This window comes from Rhineura floridana, chromosome 2, assembly GCF_030035675.1.
Source record: "Rhineura floridana isolate rRhiFlo1 chromosome 2, rRhiFlo1.hap2, whole genome shotgun sequence".
NCBI lineage: Eukaryota > Metazoa > Chordata > Lepidosauria > Squamata > Rhineuridae > Rhineura > Rhineura floridana.
Window position 1 is genome coordinate 182,894,357 of NC_084481.1, and position 15,692 is coordinate 182,910,048.

The following is a 15,692-nucleotide window of genomic DNA, read 5'->3' on the forward strand; positions in this document are numbered from 1 at the left end:
CAGAACAATATCTGCAATCCTTGAAAGCAGAACATCTCAGAGGAATTTGGAATGTGACAGCAGACTGGCTCAGCAGACAACAGGTCTTTCTGGGAGAATGGAAACTTCATCCAACCATTTTCCATCTTCTCCAGCGTTGGTTTGGCGTCTTCTCAGTCGACTTGTTTGCCTCCAGTCGCAATTGCCAGCTACCCAGGTACTTCGCACGATACCTGGACACGACAGCGGAAACCGTGGATGCTCTCTCACTACCGTGGCCGGATGGCCTATTGTATGCCTTCCCTCCAATTCCACTGTTAGCCAGAACCTTGAGAAAGGCGCGGCGCGAGAGGGCACAGCTGGTTCTGATAGCACCATATTGGCCCCGTCGACTGTGGTTCTCGGATCTCCTTGCAATGGCGGTGACGGACCCTTGGACACTCCCAGTCAGGCCAGACCTCCTATCCCAGGGCCCAGTATGGCATCAGGATCCCACTTGGCTCAACCTAACAGTGTGGCTTTTGAACGGGGACATTTGAGATCTGCTGGCCTGTCTGACGCTGTTATTGATATTATCTTGGCTTCGAGAAGACCATCTACCACTCGTATATATCAACATACTTGGGTGGCATTCTCCAGATGGTGTCAATCTAGCACCTCGATCCTTCCCAGGCCACAATACTACAGGTGCTGCAATATCTTCATAGGGGTCTCATGATGGGACTTAGACCCAACACCTTACGTAGACATGCATCTACTCTGTCATCCATTCTTTCAGTGTCTTCCACCGGTGCCACTATTGCCTCACACCAGTTTATCAAACGCTTTCTGAGGGGAGCCACTCTATGCTCACCGGCTGTAGTCCATCATTTTCCCCTCATGGAGCTTGTCGAAGGTCCTGGAGGCTTTACAACGTCCTCCGTTCGAACCCCTTAGGACTGTGCCTTTACGTCTCCTGTCATTCAAGGTCTTGTTCCTGATCGCAATCACCTCTGCGAGACGAGTTTCGGAACTAGGCGCATTGTCTTCTGCCCGCCATCTCTGTGTCTTCCACAAGAATTCTGTTGTACTGAAGACTGATCCTTCCTTCCGTCCCAAGGTCGATTCAGTTTTCCATTGCAACCAGGACATTGTTTTGCCTTCCTTCTGTACGAATCCTACCCATCCTCTCGAGAAGGCTTGGCATTTGTTGGATGTTCGGAGGGCTCTCAAGACCTAACTGTCTAGGACCCAGGATATACGACGATCCGAGTCTTTATTTGTATCCTTTCATCCACGTTCTATGGGGCATAAAGTAGCTAGTTCCACCTTATCCCGCTGGTTGCGCGCATGTATTGCCTTAGCTTATGAGTCTCTTAAGCTTCCAGTTCCAGCTAGCATAACGGCTCATTCGACTAGTTCAGCGGCCACTACGGCTGCTTTCGCTACCAACGCTCCTGTTGCTGATATCTGCAGAGCTGCTGTTTGGTCTACCCCACACTCGTTTATAAGGCATTACAAAATAGATCGTTATGCCTCTGCTGATGCCTCTTTTGGCAGACGAGTGTTGCAACAGGTTCTTAATGATGATTAGGATGTGGGTGGTCCCTCCCTGATATGGACTGCTTTGGTACATCCCGCTTGATGGCAGTCCTCCTATGGAAAATGGACCATTGGTCTCACCTGAAGGGTGATTTTCATAGGAGGACTGCCATCACGACCCTCCCAATTGGAGGATACCTAGATATATTTTGGGGTTTTTCATATTTTATTGTTACGCTATTATATTTTGTTTTACTAGTGAAGTCAAGACTGCTATTACTGTTATATCGCTATGTTAGAGTCATATTATTATGAATATTGCTATTGTGTTATGTTCTTGCTGGTAGGCCCGTTGGCCTTTTTTCCTGCATTTTTAGATATTTCTTTGGACTCGCTGCGAATGAACTGGAGAGTGGGAGGGGCCTGACGCCCCTAGTCTTGACTTCAAAACATTCTTGCCTTCGGACGATAGGTAGAGCTATAACCCGCTTGATGGCAGTCCTCCTATGAAAATCACCCTTCAGGTGAGACCAATGGTCCATTTCCAATGTATTTAGAATTTTCAAAGGAACATCTGTTTTCCTTGAAGAAAATCTAATTTGCTTTTTGAACCAACTTATATTTGCATGGACATTATCAATTTTAATTTTGTTTGTATCTTTACTTTTAAAGCAGATGTCAGGCTACTTATCCTACCTACTTTTCTCTACTTCCAAACACTGGAAAAAGTAGTCCTCAAAATATGCACATTTTATATTTAGATCAAATAATTTCACTGTAATTACTTGTTTTTAACATGATTATGTAAAATATCTACATAAAATATCTACAATATCAGAACTCTTTTTTTGTCAAGTCTGTATTTTCCTGGTACTGAAGCTCACCAGAAACAAAGGAACAAAGTACTATAGTAACCAGGAGAATCAGATACATACAGAGCATACAGTTAAAAAAAAGGCAAATTTTAAAAAATCCACCTTGGCCATTACTATAACTACAGTATAACTATACTGTAACTATAACTAGCACGGGGAAGGAAGGCAAAGGGCAAAACAACATGCTATTTACCACATTATGCAACTTGCTGAAAAATAAAATTCCAACAGAAGGTGCATGATTGCTGCACTCTAGTGAAAGAATGAGGTCATATATCCATTCTCACTATATATCAAAAACAGATCCGACCAGCTGCAATTCAAAAAAATGACCACCTCCTCCTAATGGTTTGTCTCCTGAAAAAAAGAGTTTAAAAAGATCAGGATGGAGAGTTGCTTGAAGGTAGTGCTGTGTATCTTTAGATTAACACTGATAATGCTTGATTTCCATAATGTACTTTCTGGGGTCCAATACTGCACAAACAACTTTTGCTGATACTAAAGGAACCAGGCCAAAAAATAGTTAACACTGCATTAGCACGGAATAATTTTGAAAACTATATGTGAATATCTTTCTCCACAGATTTATTATGAATTCCATGGCTTCCCCCTCCAAACACCATACATTAAGGGTTTTGCATGGCCAACCCATGAACATCAAGGAAAATCCAATTTTTCACTTTTAAAACAGACCTGTTTGCTTTCTTTCAAGGAAGTTTTTAGGAGTAGATATGGGATTAATGTTGAAAGCTGATCAACATCAATGCATGTTTTGATTACCAACATTTTTTTCAGATTACAAAATAATTTTCTAAAAAAACTGACTGCTAAAATGATGAGGCAGCAGCATTTTCTTTCAGATGGTAAGCAGATCACAGATCAGTTCCACTCAGTACTGGTGCAATATGTTTTGGTCAAGGACAGATTTTTTAAAAGGCATTCTAAATGTACTAAAATGAATAAAACTAAACTGAAGGGATTAGTTTAGAAATCAGCAACTATCTTTTTAATTGTTCCTTAGTTTTTGCTACTAACCACTGTTCAATTATTAAGTTTTGTAATTTAACTTAACATACACAAAGTCTGGGTATTGATTTCTGTTATAAAGTTAAAGAATGTAAAGTGGTAGTCTTTCACAGGGCCAAGTTGTGGGCAACAATGGCATTTTAATGTTAGCATAAGGTCCAGAGGGGCTAAACAAGTGGGGTTTTAAAATAAAACCTTCTAAAAATAAAACAAGTAGGTGAATTTATTGTACCTTCCTCTGCTCTTGCACCTTCATGATCAGTCATTCTAGAAGAGGGTGACCTAGATTGATTAATGACTCCTGAAGGGATGTGGGGTAGCTCATCATCGCCCAGATCAGCTATCATGTCGTGCAGTTTAGCTCTGTTGACCCCTGAAAATTAATGTCAGCAGCAAAGATTCATTTGATTGCTACCGCTTGACTTGACAGCCATTTACATGCCCAGTTTCCTAATCCATATTATTGTTTGAATGTAATCTCATTCTAAGACATACAGTGGAGCAGAATATGTATTTTGGCATAATGGTGTTTGAAAATGAATTAAAATCTTTTTTAAAAAAGTGATTCAAGCTTGTGCTTGGTGTAATTGCTATGTGTTGTGCTTAAGACAGAAGTGAAGCTTGAATGTTTGAACTCCCCATGAAAGATCTCAAGAATATAATCCTTGAACAATTAACTATATATTGATAAAAATCCCCAATATTTTTATTAAAAGCTAACACCACTAAGAAAGCACAAGGTTTGCTTACCAAAAGAAGGGACAACATTACAGATGAATAGGTGGTTGGGAGGCAACAAACTCAACTTTCCCCCTTTTTGTTTTTAAATAGGTAATTGGGCTATTTAAAAATATTCATATATGCACATTTTTAAAAAAGCTTTCAGTAGTATAAATTAATTTTCATATCTGTAAAGCTGACTTGAAAATAGTATTCTGGTCTGTAAAGTGCTGTAAACTACAACGAAACCAAAATCTACTAAACAAGAATTGTAGATTATCGTAGAAATGTAGGAGGTGGAATCTCCTCAGTCTATTTATGGCTAACAGAACCATCAAGCAAGTGTTCTTCTTTCATTGCTAGCCAGGTAACTGCTATCCCTTCATTACAGGAGCAAAAATGATCTCTCCCAGTAAACTTTAACTTGCACTGCAAGATCCCTACTGATCCAAGTTTCACCACAAAACAAAATACTATGTCCTGGTATTACAATAGATGCAGTTATGCTACACAAAGTGAAAGAAAAAGCAAACACAAGAAGTTACTCTCCTCAAAAAGTTCCTAATATCTATACAGTGCTAATATCAGTCTAGAGTAAATCCATAACAGCTCAGAGCACTCTAGCGTACAACAATTAGGTAAATATGTTACATACCACCTTAAGCAAGCTATACTACAGACTTATGTATCTAAGTACATAAAGTATAACTAATGAAAAAAAATCCTACTAACAACTGGAGGCATTACATTCAGAGAAAATTTTCTGACCTAAATTAAGGCAATTACCATGCTGTCAGGGAGGGAAGGGGGAAAAGATCAAAAGGCTATCTAAAATACCCGGGGGAAATCCTTAAAATTATACTGTCAAAGACTGGATGCAATGCTTGAGAAGCAGTTCTAAAATAAAGTCATGTCAATTGCTAACTATCTAGTGAAAGCAGAACAATGAAGATAAAGTAACACCGTGCCAATTATTGTCAAGGGGAATATAGTATGTCTACATATTGTTCTGAGGCAGTTTCCCTACAAGGCAGCCACAGGACTAGATCGACTCAGCGTCAGCGATACAAGAGTTTGGTATATCTTCAGACCACTCTCACTCTCAGGGAGCAAACCATCATTAAAGGAACAAATGAACAACTTTCTTCTTACTTGCAGTGGTTATATTTCTGTTTTGAAATGTATATCCTGAGTGAGTCCATTAAACTGTGCTTTAAACAGGTAGGAGTGGGGAGAGGAGTACAACACATACTATTGCAAGTATATTTAAGTGATAAAAGATAATTCACCATTTAGTTACTAGACCAAATATTTTTAAATGAGCAAGTCAAATCCACAAATAGCTCATTATAAGCATTTAAAGCCAGGACCTTAAGTAATCATAAATCTGTGCTGTGAATCTAACACACAGAGCACAGAATTATGGGGGCTGCCAACTTCAGTTTTTTGTCAAGAGACACATGCAAGAATGCTGGCAATACAGGGAAGGAACTTTAAGGAGTAGAATTGGGGGATGGTCAACCACATCCTAAATGCTAGTTTCAAAGGATTTGAAGTACGCTTCACTTTATCAAGTAATTCTGTCTAACAAAGAGATCGGGTGGGGTATGGGTAAAAATAGAGATTACTGTGTTCCATGACATCAGCTCCATAACTGCCATGGTTCTAAAATGTGTTACACAGTGGTGTAGTCCTCACCTGGAGTTGTGGTATATCTGAATGCTCTCTTAAATTCCTACAGTGTACTGTAAATTGGCAAGAAGAGGAGTGTGAATTAATATCTTCTACAATCCAAGAGCCAACAACTCTGTACTTGTCACACTGAAATCAATATACATGGAAGGGGAAGTGCTAGTGGTAGAGCATCTGCCTTGGGTGCTGAAGGTCCCAAATTCAATCCCCACTATCTCCAGGTAGAGTTGGAGAGAAACCTGAAGAGCTGCTGCCAGTCAGCAGACTCTCTCATATTTACTGTAAAGGAGGACAGGACAAAGCACAGCCCGTTCCAATACAAGTAGAAACAAACAAACAAAAGGCAGTAGACTATGGACAGGAAGGACACTCCAGTGGTGGTGACCTGCAAGATGTGTGCAATGTTTGTTTTCTTGCCTGAGAACAACATGTTATACATGTGCAACAAGTGCAAGCTGCTGGCACTGTTGGAAGAAAAAGTGAGGGGCCTGGAACAGTGGGTGGCCACACTGAAGAGTATAAGAGAAGATGAAGAGTTCTTAGATAGAACGCTGGAACAACAACAGCAAAGAGAAGTATAGGAGGTGGAAGAACAACAGCATGCTAAAGCAGAAGAGGAGACGGTTGTGGAGAGCAACAACGATGTGGAGAAAACGCTGTGAAAAAGAGTGACAGATAGGAGCAGAAGAGCTAGAAGACACCCATCACCAGTGGAACTATGGAACCATTTCCAGGCACTTGAGAATGAGACTGAAGGACAGTCTGCAGGAGAAGAATTACAGACCTTACACAATAGCGAGAGAGAGGCTGAAGCTCAGTCAAGCAGATGTAATGAAACCATGCCCCACAACAACAAGAAGAGAAGAGTAGTAGTGGGAGGCTCCCTACAGCATGGGATTGAAACCCAAGTATGCCGAGAAGATTCATGGACTCGGCAGGTATGCTGCCTCCCTCAAGGACAGATTAGAGATGTGATGGAAAGGTTGCCATAGCTCATAAAGCTCGCTGACAGATATCCCTTTCTTCTCATCCATGTGGGAATGAATGATACTATCAAGCAGAGCTACAAAGAAATTACATCAGCCTTTGAAGGTCTGGGAAGGAAACTCAAGGACTTCAGGACCCAGATAGTTTTCTTATCCATCCTTCCAATACTTAGAAGAGGAGTAGAAAGGGAAAGAAAAATGCTCCGTGTGAATGAATGGCTACGAAGGTGGTACCAACGTGAGAGATTTGGATTCTGGGACCATGGTCTATGCTTCCTGGAAGATGGACTGCTGGCAAGTGATGAGTTGCATCTCACAAGGACTGGGAAGAATATGTTTGGCCACAGCATAGGGAAATTCATCAGGAGAGCTTTAAACTGAATCCTAAGGGGGAGGGAGATGTAACCTTGGTGGTAATGATGTCCAGTAATAGTCTTCATAAAAATGTAGGAAGGAAGCCAGGCCGTAAATCACATGGTCTTCAATGTCTGTATACTAATACGCAGAATATGAGAAACAAACAGGACGAACCTGAACTCTTAATACAGGAGAGTAAATATGACTTGATAGGTATAACTGAAACTTGGTGGGATGACTCCCATGACTGGAATACAGCAACTGAAGAATATAACTTGTTCAAAAACAACAGGAGGAACAGAAAGGGAGGCGGTGGCGAGCTATATGTTAAAAATATATATATATCCCTGCACAGAGGTACAGGAGGATGAGATTGGTAGCGCTACCGAGAGTATCTGGATTAAAATAAATGGGCAAGGAATAAAAGAAACATGGTACTTGGAGTCTACTACCGACCACCCAATCAAGGAGAAGATGAGGATGAAACTTCTGAAAAGCAAATTGCCAATGTTTCAAGGAGGCATGATGTGGTAGTAATGGGGGACATCAATTACCCCAATATCGGTTGGGAGACAAATTCTGCCAAACATGGCCCCTTCAAGAAATCCCTGACTTGCAACTTCCGGGAAGGGTGGCTTAGCCTGTGCTGCCTCTGAGTCGAGCTCTCGTCTCAGAAGAAGCTTTTTCAGATCTAAAATCAGTCAGAATGTTCTTTTTGACTGGTAAAGATTTTCTCCCGGGCAGGGAGAAATGTAGAGATTAACCACAAAGCCTGTTTTTGTTGGGAGGACTGGATTTCATTAATTTATGAGAAAAAGTTCAGCCAGCAATGCGGACGGACTTCCATCAAGCACTTTCTGACTAAGCGACACGTTTATCTTTTCTTCAAAGAAAAACGAAACTTAACAGGCAAGCATCCTTCTTTCTATATTTTTTTTTAATTTGGTTTAAATTGTTGCAGCAAAAAAGAGATTTGTCAATGAATCAGCTATAAAGAACATCTGGTGAGTTATAACTCTTCTCTTTTACTCACGAAATTAAGGAGGAAAGAAATCGAAAAAAGCTTATCTTTGTTTTTATTGCAAAAAGCTGGCCTGGAGGTGCATTCTAAAGATACTAACGGAAGAGGGATTTCTATTTCGAGGAGGGGGAAAAATAAATAAATTTGATTTATGAATTTTGGAGTATTATATGTCTGGGACTATTTTTTTTTTTTGGTCTATTTCATTTTGACGAATCTGCTTGTTCACAACGCCACTAACTGTTTGAAGCTGGGAACTAAATTTGTTTTGTTTTCCTGAACATATAAGAGATAAGACACTGATGTCAGCAAGCCTGGAATATTAACCTAATTGTGGCTGAAATGATTTTTTGTTTTTGTGGTTCTAAGAATGGCAACCAGGGAAGTGACTGAGACCATGGAAGAAATTATGTTTCAGAAAATAATGAGTGAGATTGAGATAACGAAACAAACCCTGAGACAGGGTAGACAGGAGATGAAAAATGAATTTAGCAAAATGACGCAGGAGTTTAAAGAAATAGGGGATTCTTTGAGGGAGGAGTTTGATGGGATTAGAGATGTGAAAAGAAAAATTAAAGGGAAGATACAAGCCCTGGAGACTGGAACAAATATGGAATTGGAAAAAGATCTGGAGTTTACGGATGTTAGAAATAAAGTTTACTGTTTGGAATTCAACATTGTCTCCGAAGAAATTAATGAAGATATTAGTGATAAAGTTATCAATGTCTTGGATAATTTTCTTGATTGGAATGATGTGATGGGGCTTGACATAGAAAAAATCTATGGAATTAACTACCAATATGTGACAATGGAAAAACTCTTAAGAGATGAGCCAGTGCATTTTGTAAAAAAGAAGAGCAGAGATGTGACTTTACAACAATATTTCAGCAACATATTCAGAATGGATGGCAAGGACATATTTGTGATGGGGGAAATTCCCATCAGACTCTTGTTATATGACTATGGCTATGACAGCAAGATCATCATGGGATACTGATAATGGATGAATGGATACTGAAACCACTGGATTTAACAGGACTATTGAAGATGGAAGATGGAATTAATATTGATAATGGAAGAATGGTTATGGAAATTATTGGACCTAACAGATTTGATGAGATGGATTAATTGATATGTTTATTTGGACTATGGCTATGACAACAAGATTATTATGGGATACTGATAATGGAAGAATGGCTACTGAAATTATTGGACTTAACAGGATTATTGAAGATGGGAGATGGAATTAATACAGATAATGGAAGAATGGCTATTGAAATTATTGGACCTAACAGATTTGAATCAGATGGATTAAGCGACATGTTTACTTGGAGAAAAATTGAAAGATATATCTCTCAAGGAATTGAAACCTCTCTTTGACTTTTTGTGGAAAGAATAAAGTAATGTTTATGAGATTTGATGATTAATTAAGATAACTACTGGAGGAAAGTGATTTTATAATATAATTTTAGAGACAGGATTGTTATATATTGTAGACCTATAACTGATCTGCGACAAATCGGAAGTCAACATTTTATTTTATTGTTTAATTGTTTTTGTTTTGTTTTGTTTTTTGTCTTTGAAAATTTGAATAAAAATTAATGATAAAAAAAAAAGAAATCCCTGACTTGTATTGGAGATAACTTTCTCCTATAGAACGTAGAGGAAGCAACTAGAGGATCAACTTTCCTTGACTTGATTCTAATCAACAGAGATGACTTGGTGGATGAAGTGCCAGTTATGGGAACTCTGGAGGAAACTGACCACGCTATACTAGAATTCCTGATATTAAAGGAAGCAAAAGCTGAGAGTAGCCATACGTATACCCTGGACTTCAGGAAGGCTGATTTTAATTAATTCAGAACAATGGTAAGTAAGGTTCCATGGCAAGCGACCCTAATGAGAAAAGGAGTCCAAGATGGGTGGGAGTTTCTAAAAGAGAAAATTCTAAAGGCACAATGGCAAACAATTCTGTCAAGGAAAAAAGGGAGAAGACTGCAGAAGAATCCAATGTGGTTTCACAGAAACATTACCTGAAAACAAAAAAGGACACACACAGGAAGTGGAAGAAAGGCCAGGCCCCAAAAGAAGAGTACAGACAGGTAGCACAGAATTGCAAGAATGGTGTCAGGAAGGCTACAGCTGAGAATGAGCTGAGGTTAGTGAAAAATGCCAAAAGCAACAAAGAAGCTTTCTCAGGTACATCCATAGTAAAAGACAGAGAAAAGAAATAGTGGTACAGCTACTCAATGAAGATGGCTAAATAATAACAGATGACAAAGAAAAGGCAGAAGTGCTCAATTCCTACTTTGGCGCAGTCTTCTCCCAAAAGAGAGTCTATGACTCTCCTGGGAAATGTGAAATTGAAGGGGCAGGATTGCAGCTTGAAAATGATAGACAAATGGTCAAGGAATACCTAATCACTTTGAAAGAGTTCAAATCTCCAGGGCCCAATGAACTGCATCCTAGAGTATTAAAGGAACTGGCTGAAGGACTCTCAGAACCACTGTCTATTAACTTTGCAAAATTGTGGAGGATGGGTCAACTGCTGGATGACTGGAGGGGGCTAATGTTGTCTCTTATCTTCAAAAGGGGCAAAAAGGAGGAACCTGGGAACTACAGACCAGTTAGCCTGACATCGATCCCTGGGAAAATTCTGAAGCAGATTATAAAGCGGCCAGTCTGTAAGCACCTTGAAAACAATGCAGTGATTACTAGAAGCCAACATGGATTTATCAAGAACAAATCCTGCCAAGCTAATCTTACCTTGCTTTCTGATCAGGTAATCTCCCTGGTAGACTGTGGGAATACTGTGGACATAATATATCTTGACTTCAGCAAAGCTTTTGACAAAGTGCCCCATGACATTCTGATTAGCGAACTAGCTAAATGTGGGCTGGACGGAACGACTATCAGATGGATCCACAGTTGGCTACAGAATCATACTCAAAGAGTGCTTATCAATGGTTCCTTCTCAAACTGGAGGGAGTTAAGCTGAAGGAAGGTAACAAGCTGGGTACTGCAGGCCTTGGTCCTGGGCCCAGTGCTCTTCAACATTGTTATTACTGACTTGGATGAGGGAGTGCAGGGAATGCTCATCAGATTTGCAGATGATACAAAATTGGGAGGGATAGCTAATACCTTGAAAGACAGAAACAAAATTCAAAAGGATCTTGACAGGCTGGAGCATTGGGCTGAAAACCACAGAATGAAATTTAACAGGGACAAGTGCAAAGTTCTACACCCAGGAAAAAGAAACCAAATGCACAGTTATAAGATGGGGATACTTGGCTCAACAGTACTGCATGTGAGAAGGATCTTGGAATTGTTGTTGGTGAGAAACTGAATATGAGCTAACAATATTAAGTGGCTGCAAAAAAGGCAAATGCTATTTTAGGCTGCATTAACAGAAGTATAGTTTCCAAATCGCGTGAAGTATTGGTTCCCCTCTATTCAGCACTGGTTAGGCCTCATCTTCAGTGCTGCGTCCGGTTCTGGTCTCCGCACTTCAAGAAGGATGCAGACAAACCGGAACAGGTTAAGAGGAGGGCAACAAGGATGATCAGGGGACTGGAAACAAAGCCCTATGAGGAGATACTGAAAGAACTGGGCATGTTTAGCCTGGAGAAGACTGAGGGGAGATATGATGGTGGGCAGACGAAAAGGGCTCCGCGTGCTTCAAATGGTCGGAGCTGACCAGTAACGGCCACAGAGGGAGCCAGGTAAATAGACAGCAAGGGCAAGCTCCCAGCGGTTCCTGTAAAAATAAAGCGCCGCCGCGGGAGACGCTAAGCTGGCAGTAGGAGCTGGAAGCAAGAAAGAGAAGCCGCAGCCGCAGGCTCCCGAACAGGCTGCTAAGCCTGCAAACGACACCCAAGCCTGGATGAAATGAAAGCGGAGGTAATTTACAGAGGGGAGCCGCAGCCGCGTGCTCCCAGCCAAGGTTTGTCTCAGGTAAAGCGCCTGAACTAAAAAGGGGGGGGTGGAAATGGCAGCTGCCAGAGCCCCAGACTGGGCTGAGGCGAGGGGAATAAATTGAAAGTGGAGCCACAGGCGTGGCTACCAACAAAACGGCTGAAGGAAAAAATCAAAAGCACCAGTGCCTAGGGGAGAGGCTGAGGCAGGAGGGAAAAGCTGAAAAAGGGAACCACAGCTGCGGTTTCCAGCCAGGAGCCGTCTCATGGAGAGAAAAACCCCAACAGGAGAATGGCAGCCACCAGAACCCCCAACAAAGGTACTTAGGGGGAGAAATTCAGGCAAAAAAGGAAGAAACCCACCCACCCCAAACAAACGACCCAGGCAAAAAAAGCTGTGAAAGGGAAGGAAGAAAGGTAAATAAGCAATCAATCACAAACTAGCTATGCTTAAGTAGAAGATCCAAACGCCTCGAACGAAGGAAGGCAAGAATGAACTGGAGTGGGAGGGGCTGGATGCCCCAGGTCTTGACTTCGATCCATTCTTGCCTTTGGACGCTAGATGGTGCTATATCCCACATGATGTAGGACCACCTGAGGAAAAATGATAGCATTCTTCAAGTACATGAAAGGTTGCCAGACAGGGTCAGGATCTCTTCTCGATCATCCCAGAGTGCAGGACACAGAATAATGGGCTCAAGTTACAGGAAGACAGATTTCAGTTGAACGTCAGGAAAAACATCCTGACTGTTACAGCAGTACAACAGTGGAACCAATTACCTAGGGAGGTGATGGGCTGTCCAACAATGGAGGCATTCAAGAGGCAGCTGGACAGCTACCTGTCAGGTATGCTTTAATTTGGATTCCTGTGTTAAGTAGGGGGTTGGACTTGATGGCCTTATAGGTCCCTTCCAACTACAATTCTATGACAATACTGAGCTAGATGGTCTGACTCAGTAGAAGTCAGCTTCCTACATTCGTATGCTGTTGCTATGAACATATCATATGCTCTTCTACCTATTAACATTTTCAGAGGCAGCCATGAGAAGTTTCAACCACGTTATGTAGAAATCAAATCAGAATGTGAAGAACTATTTTGCTTTACTATAGTACAGTTGCATTTTGTATGGTGAGAGTTGCCTTGGTTCGGTTCGAAAAAGGAGAGATATATAAATTTATATAAATACATTTTTCTTTAATAAATCAGATGTATGCTGTGGATTTTGTTTGCTGAAAAGCTTAAGGTGTTTTAGGGAATCACCTGGGAATATTACAAGCAGGGGAAGCGGATTCTTTAGAACCAACACAAACAGCTGTGTCTGTAACATCCAGTTGTTTCAACTACTAAACATTTTTCTGCTTCCTGAGGATCTGCAACATGTGCACCATTTAATTAATCTTTGTGAGGAAATCGCCACCTTATTGCAAAAACTATTCACTATTCCAACATTTATCCTATATACTTTACATATTAAACACATTTTTAAAATTTCTACCAAATGAATTAAAATATATGCTACAAAGAAGTTTAGATACGGAGAGAGGGACTGTTTTGAAACATATATAGCAACTCCACAACAGATGTCTATGCGTTGTTGCCACAGGATGAAGCTACATAATGGGCTAGGAGCATTTCCTAAGGAGACAGGAAAGACCCATCCAGAATAAAATCTTTAGTACTGGGTTAAGGAAATAATGCAGAGAACATGCAACACTGTTTTTAAAAATGAAAAAAAAAAAACAACCCACCATACATGCACAAATCTATTTATAGTGTTAAAATGTTTGCATACAAAGCCAAACCAGCATTAATTATTATGCTAAAAGAGTGCAAAAGATTTCCTTTTATGGCTGCATTCCTATGCACGCATTCATGGAAGTAAATCTCATCGATGGGTCTTACTTCTGAGTACACACACTCAGCCGCCCTGAGTGCCCTATTGTAGGGTAGAACGGAGAGATAGAAACATTTTCAATAAACAAGTAATTGGGGGACCAATGACAAAATCTATAGACTAAGAGTTGTATTTAACGCTGTTTGTGTACTAGCAAAACACATTTTTGCTTAACAAGGTTTTGCTTTCCTCTCTTCCCCCCGCAGACCTTCATGTACCCTCAAAATCTGTTCTCAAAGGTTGGGGACCCTTGATAACAGTTTTTTTGGGGGGAGGGGGAAGAAAGTCTGCTCACATAATGTTAGATTTGCCACTCTGTGTGTTCTGCCACACCATTTTGAGAATCACTGCTCTAAGATCCAGATTAGAAGACACATGGTTGCTGCCGACCCTTGTCATCCCAGTAACGTCTGGTGAAAGAAGGTGAGTATCAGCAACATATTCACCATGGTGGAAACTGAGTTTTAAAATGAAGTTTCCGTTCAAAGTCAGAGCTCCACAGGTAGACTTAATAGGTCACCGAGAGCAACAGCTCCTTCTACACTTGGCAACTATCCTTTTCTTGAGTTCTCCATGAATTGCAGAGAAAGGGACAGACTCTTACTTCATGGCTGGGTTTGTAGAAGCAGCATACGAGACTGTTCATGCTACTGGCAAAGCCCCAGGCAAAGTGAATTCAAGCTCAGCTCCTTCCGCAGGTTCCCTTTCACTACTTTAATTCTTTGAAGTCAGCATAAAGTGACAGGAAAGATCCCGGCCCTTCAAGTCCTGTGCAAGTGCCTGAGGATTTGGGGGAGTACCTGGATCCCATTTCACTTAGAGGGGTGTTTTTGCAAACAGCAGTAGCAGTATGAAGTGAAAAGAGATTTGCCCCCTCCCAAGTCCTCTTGGCTAGCAAACCAAGCCAAAATCTGCACAGTACGGTTAAAAATGTTTTGCATTAATGGAAATTCTCTTACTTCCTTATACTGGCAAACAATAAAAGGCAGAAACAATACTATTAATCAGATTTCAAGTCCAAAATTGGTTTTACAAATAATTCCTAGGCAATACTGAACAACTAGTCCACCTCCTGCTCCCCTCTCAGAGTTCAAATATAAATGTCATTTTAGATGAAATTCTAATCTGCATATTTATCGGAAAGTTAAAGTTGGTTGCCCCCATAATAGCAAAGTGTTTAAATGGAGGGGAAAAACATGAGAACACATTAACAAAAAAAATGTCAAGATTCAGAATCTGCACTTACTCTTTACCCCTTTCTTCCCCTTTCGTTCCTTCTTGTACTGTTCCTTCAGTTTACTTATTAGCCCCTGGTCTACATCCCAAACCTCAGCAGTTGGGGACAGGTCATCTTTGTCTACATGCAGCATATTTTTGAAAGAAAAATAATCAGCAGTTGGCAATGCAAGCTGTCTGTGAGTGTTATAGCTTAATCATCAATATAAAATGTTATTCAATTACGTTTCAGTATTTTAAAGGTGCAGTTTGTTACCGCTTTGGAAAATGCATCTATTTTGTTCAAACATTTTTTTCAAACTATGGTAATTTGTCAACAATGAAGAAATGTTAATTTCTTTGTATTCACTGATATGAAAGAATTAATGGATTCTCTCTAATGCATGAAATTACTGCATCTTTAGTAGACAATATTAACAAATTATTCAGCCAGACTTAAATAAGCAAATAAATATTCATCATGCGATACC

At 40.5% G+C, this 15,692-nt stretch overlaps 1 protein-coding gene across 4 annotated transcripts in view; it reads right to left on the reverse strand.

Annotated features, from left to right (window-relative positions):
• The window catches only part of STRN3 (striatin 3), an 85,170-nt gene that overhangs the window by 20,270 nt on the left and 49,208 nt on the right, over positions 1-15,692 (reverse strand). Inside the window, exons 8-9 of one of the 4 annotated variants that reach the window (XM_061611583.1) lie at positions 15,233-15,343; positions 3,634-3,774 (exon numbers count right to left, since the gene is read on the reverse strand). The exons of 1 other annotated variant lie outside the window; for it this stretch is intronic. In XM_061611583.1, coding sequence (XP_061467567.1) covers positions 3,634-3,774; positions 15,233-15,343 — 252 coding nt within the window. The remainder of the gene's footprint in view (positions 1-3,633; positions 3,775-15,232; positions 15,344-15,692) is intronic. 2 more of the 4 variants (XM_061611584.1, XM_061611585.1) reach the window with 2 other exon arrangements.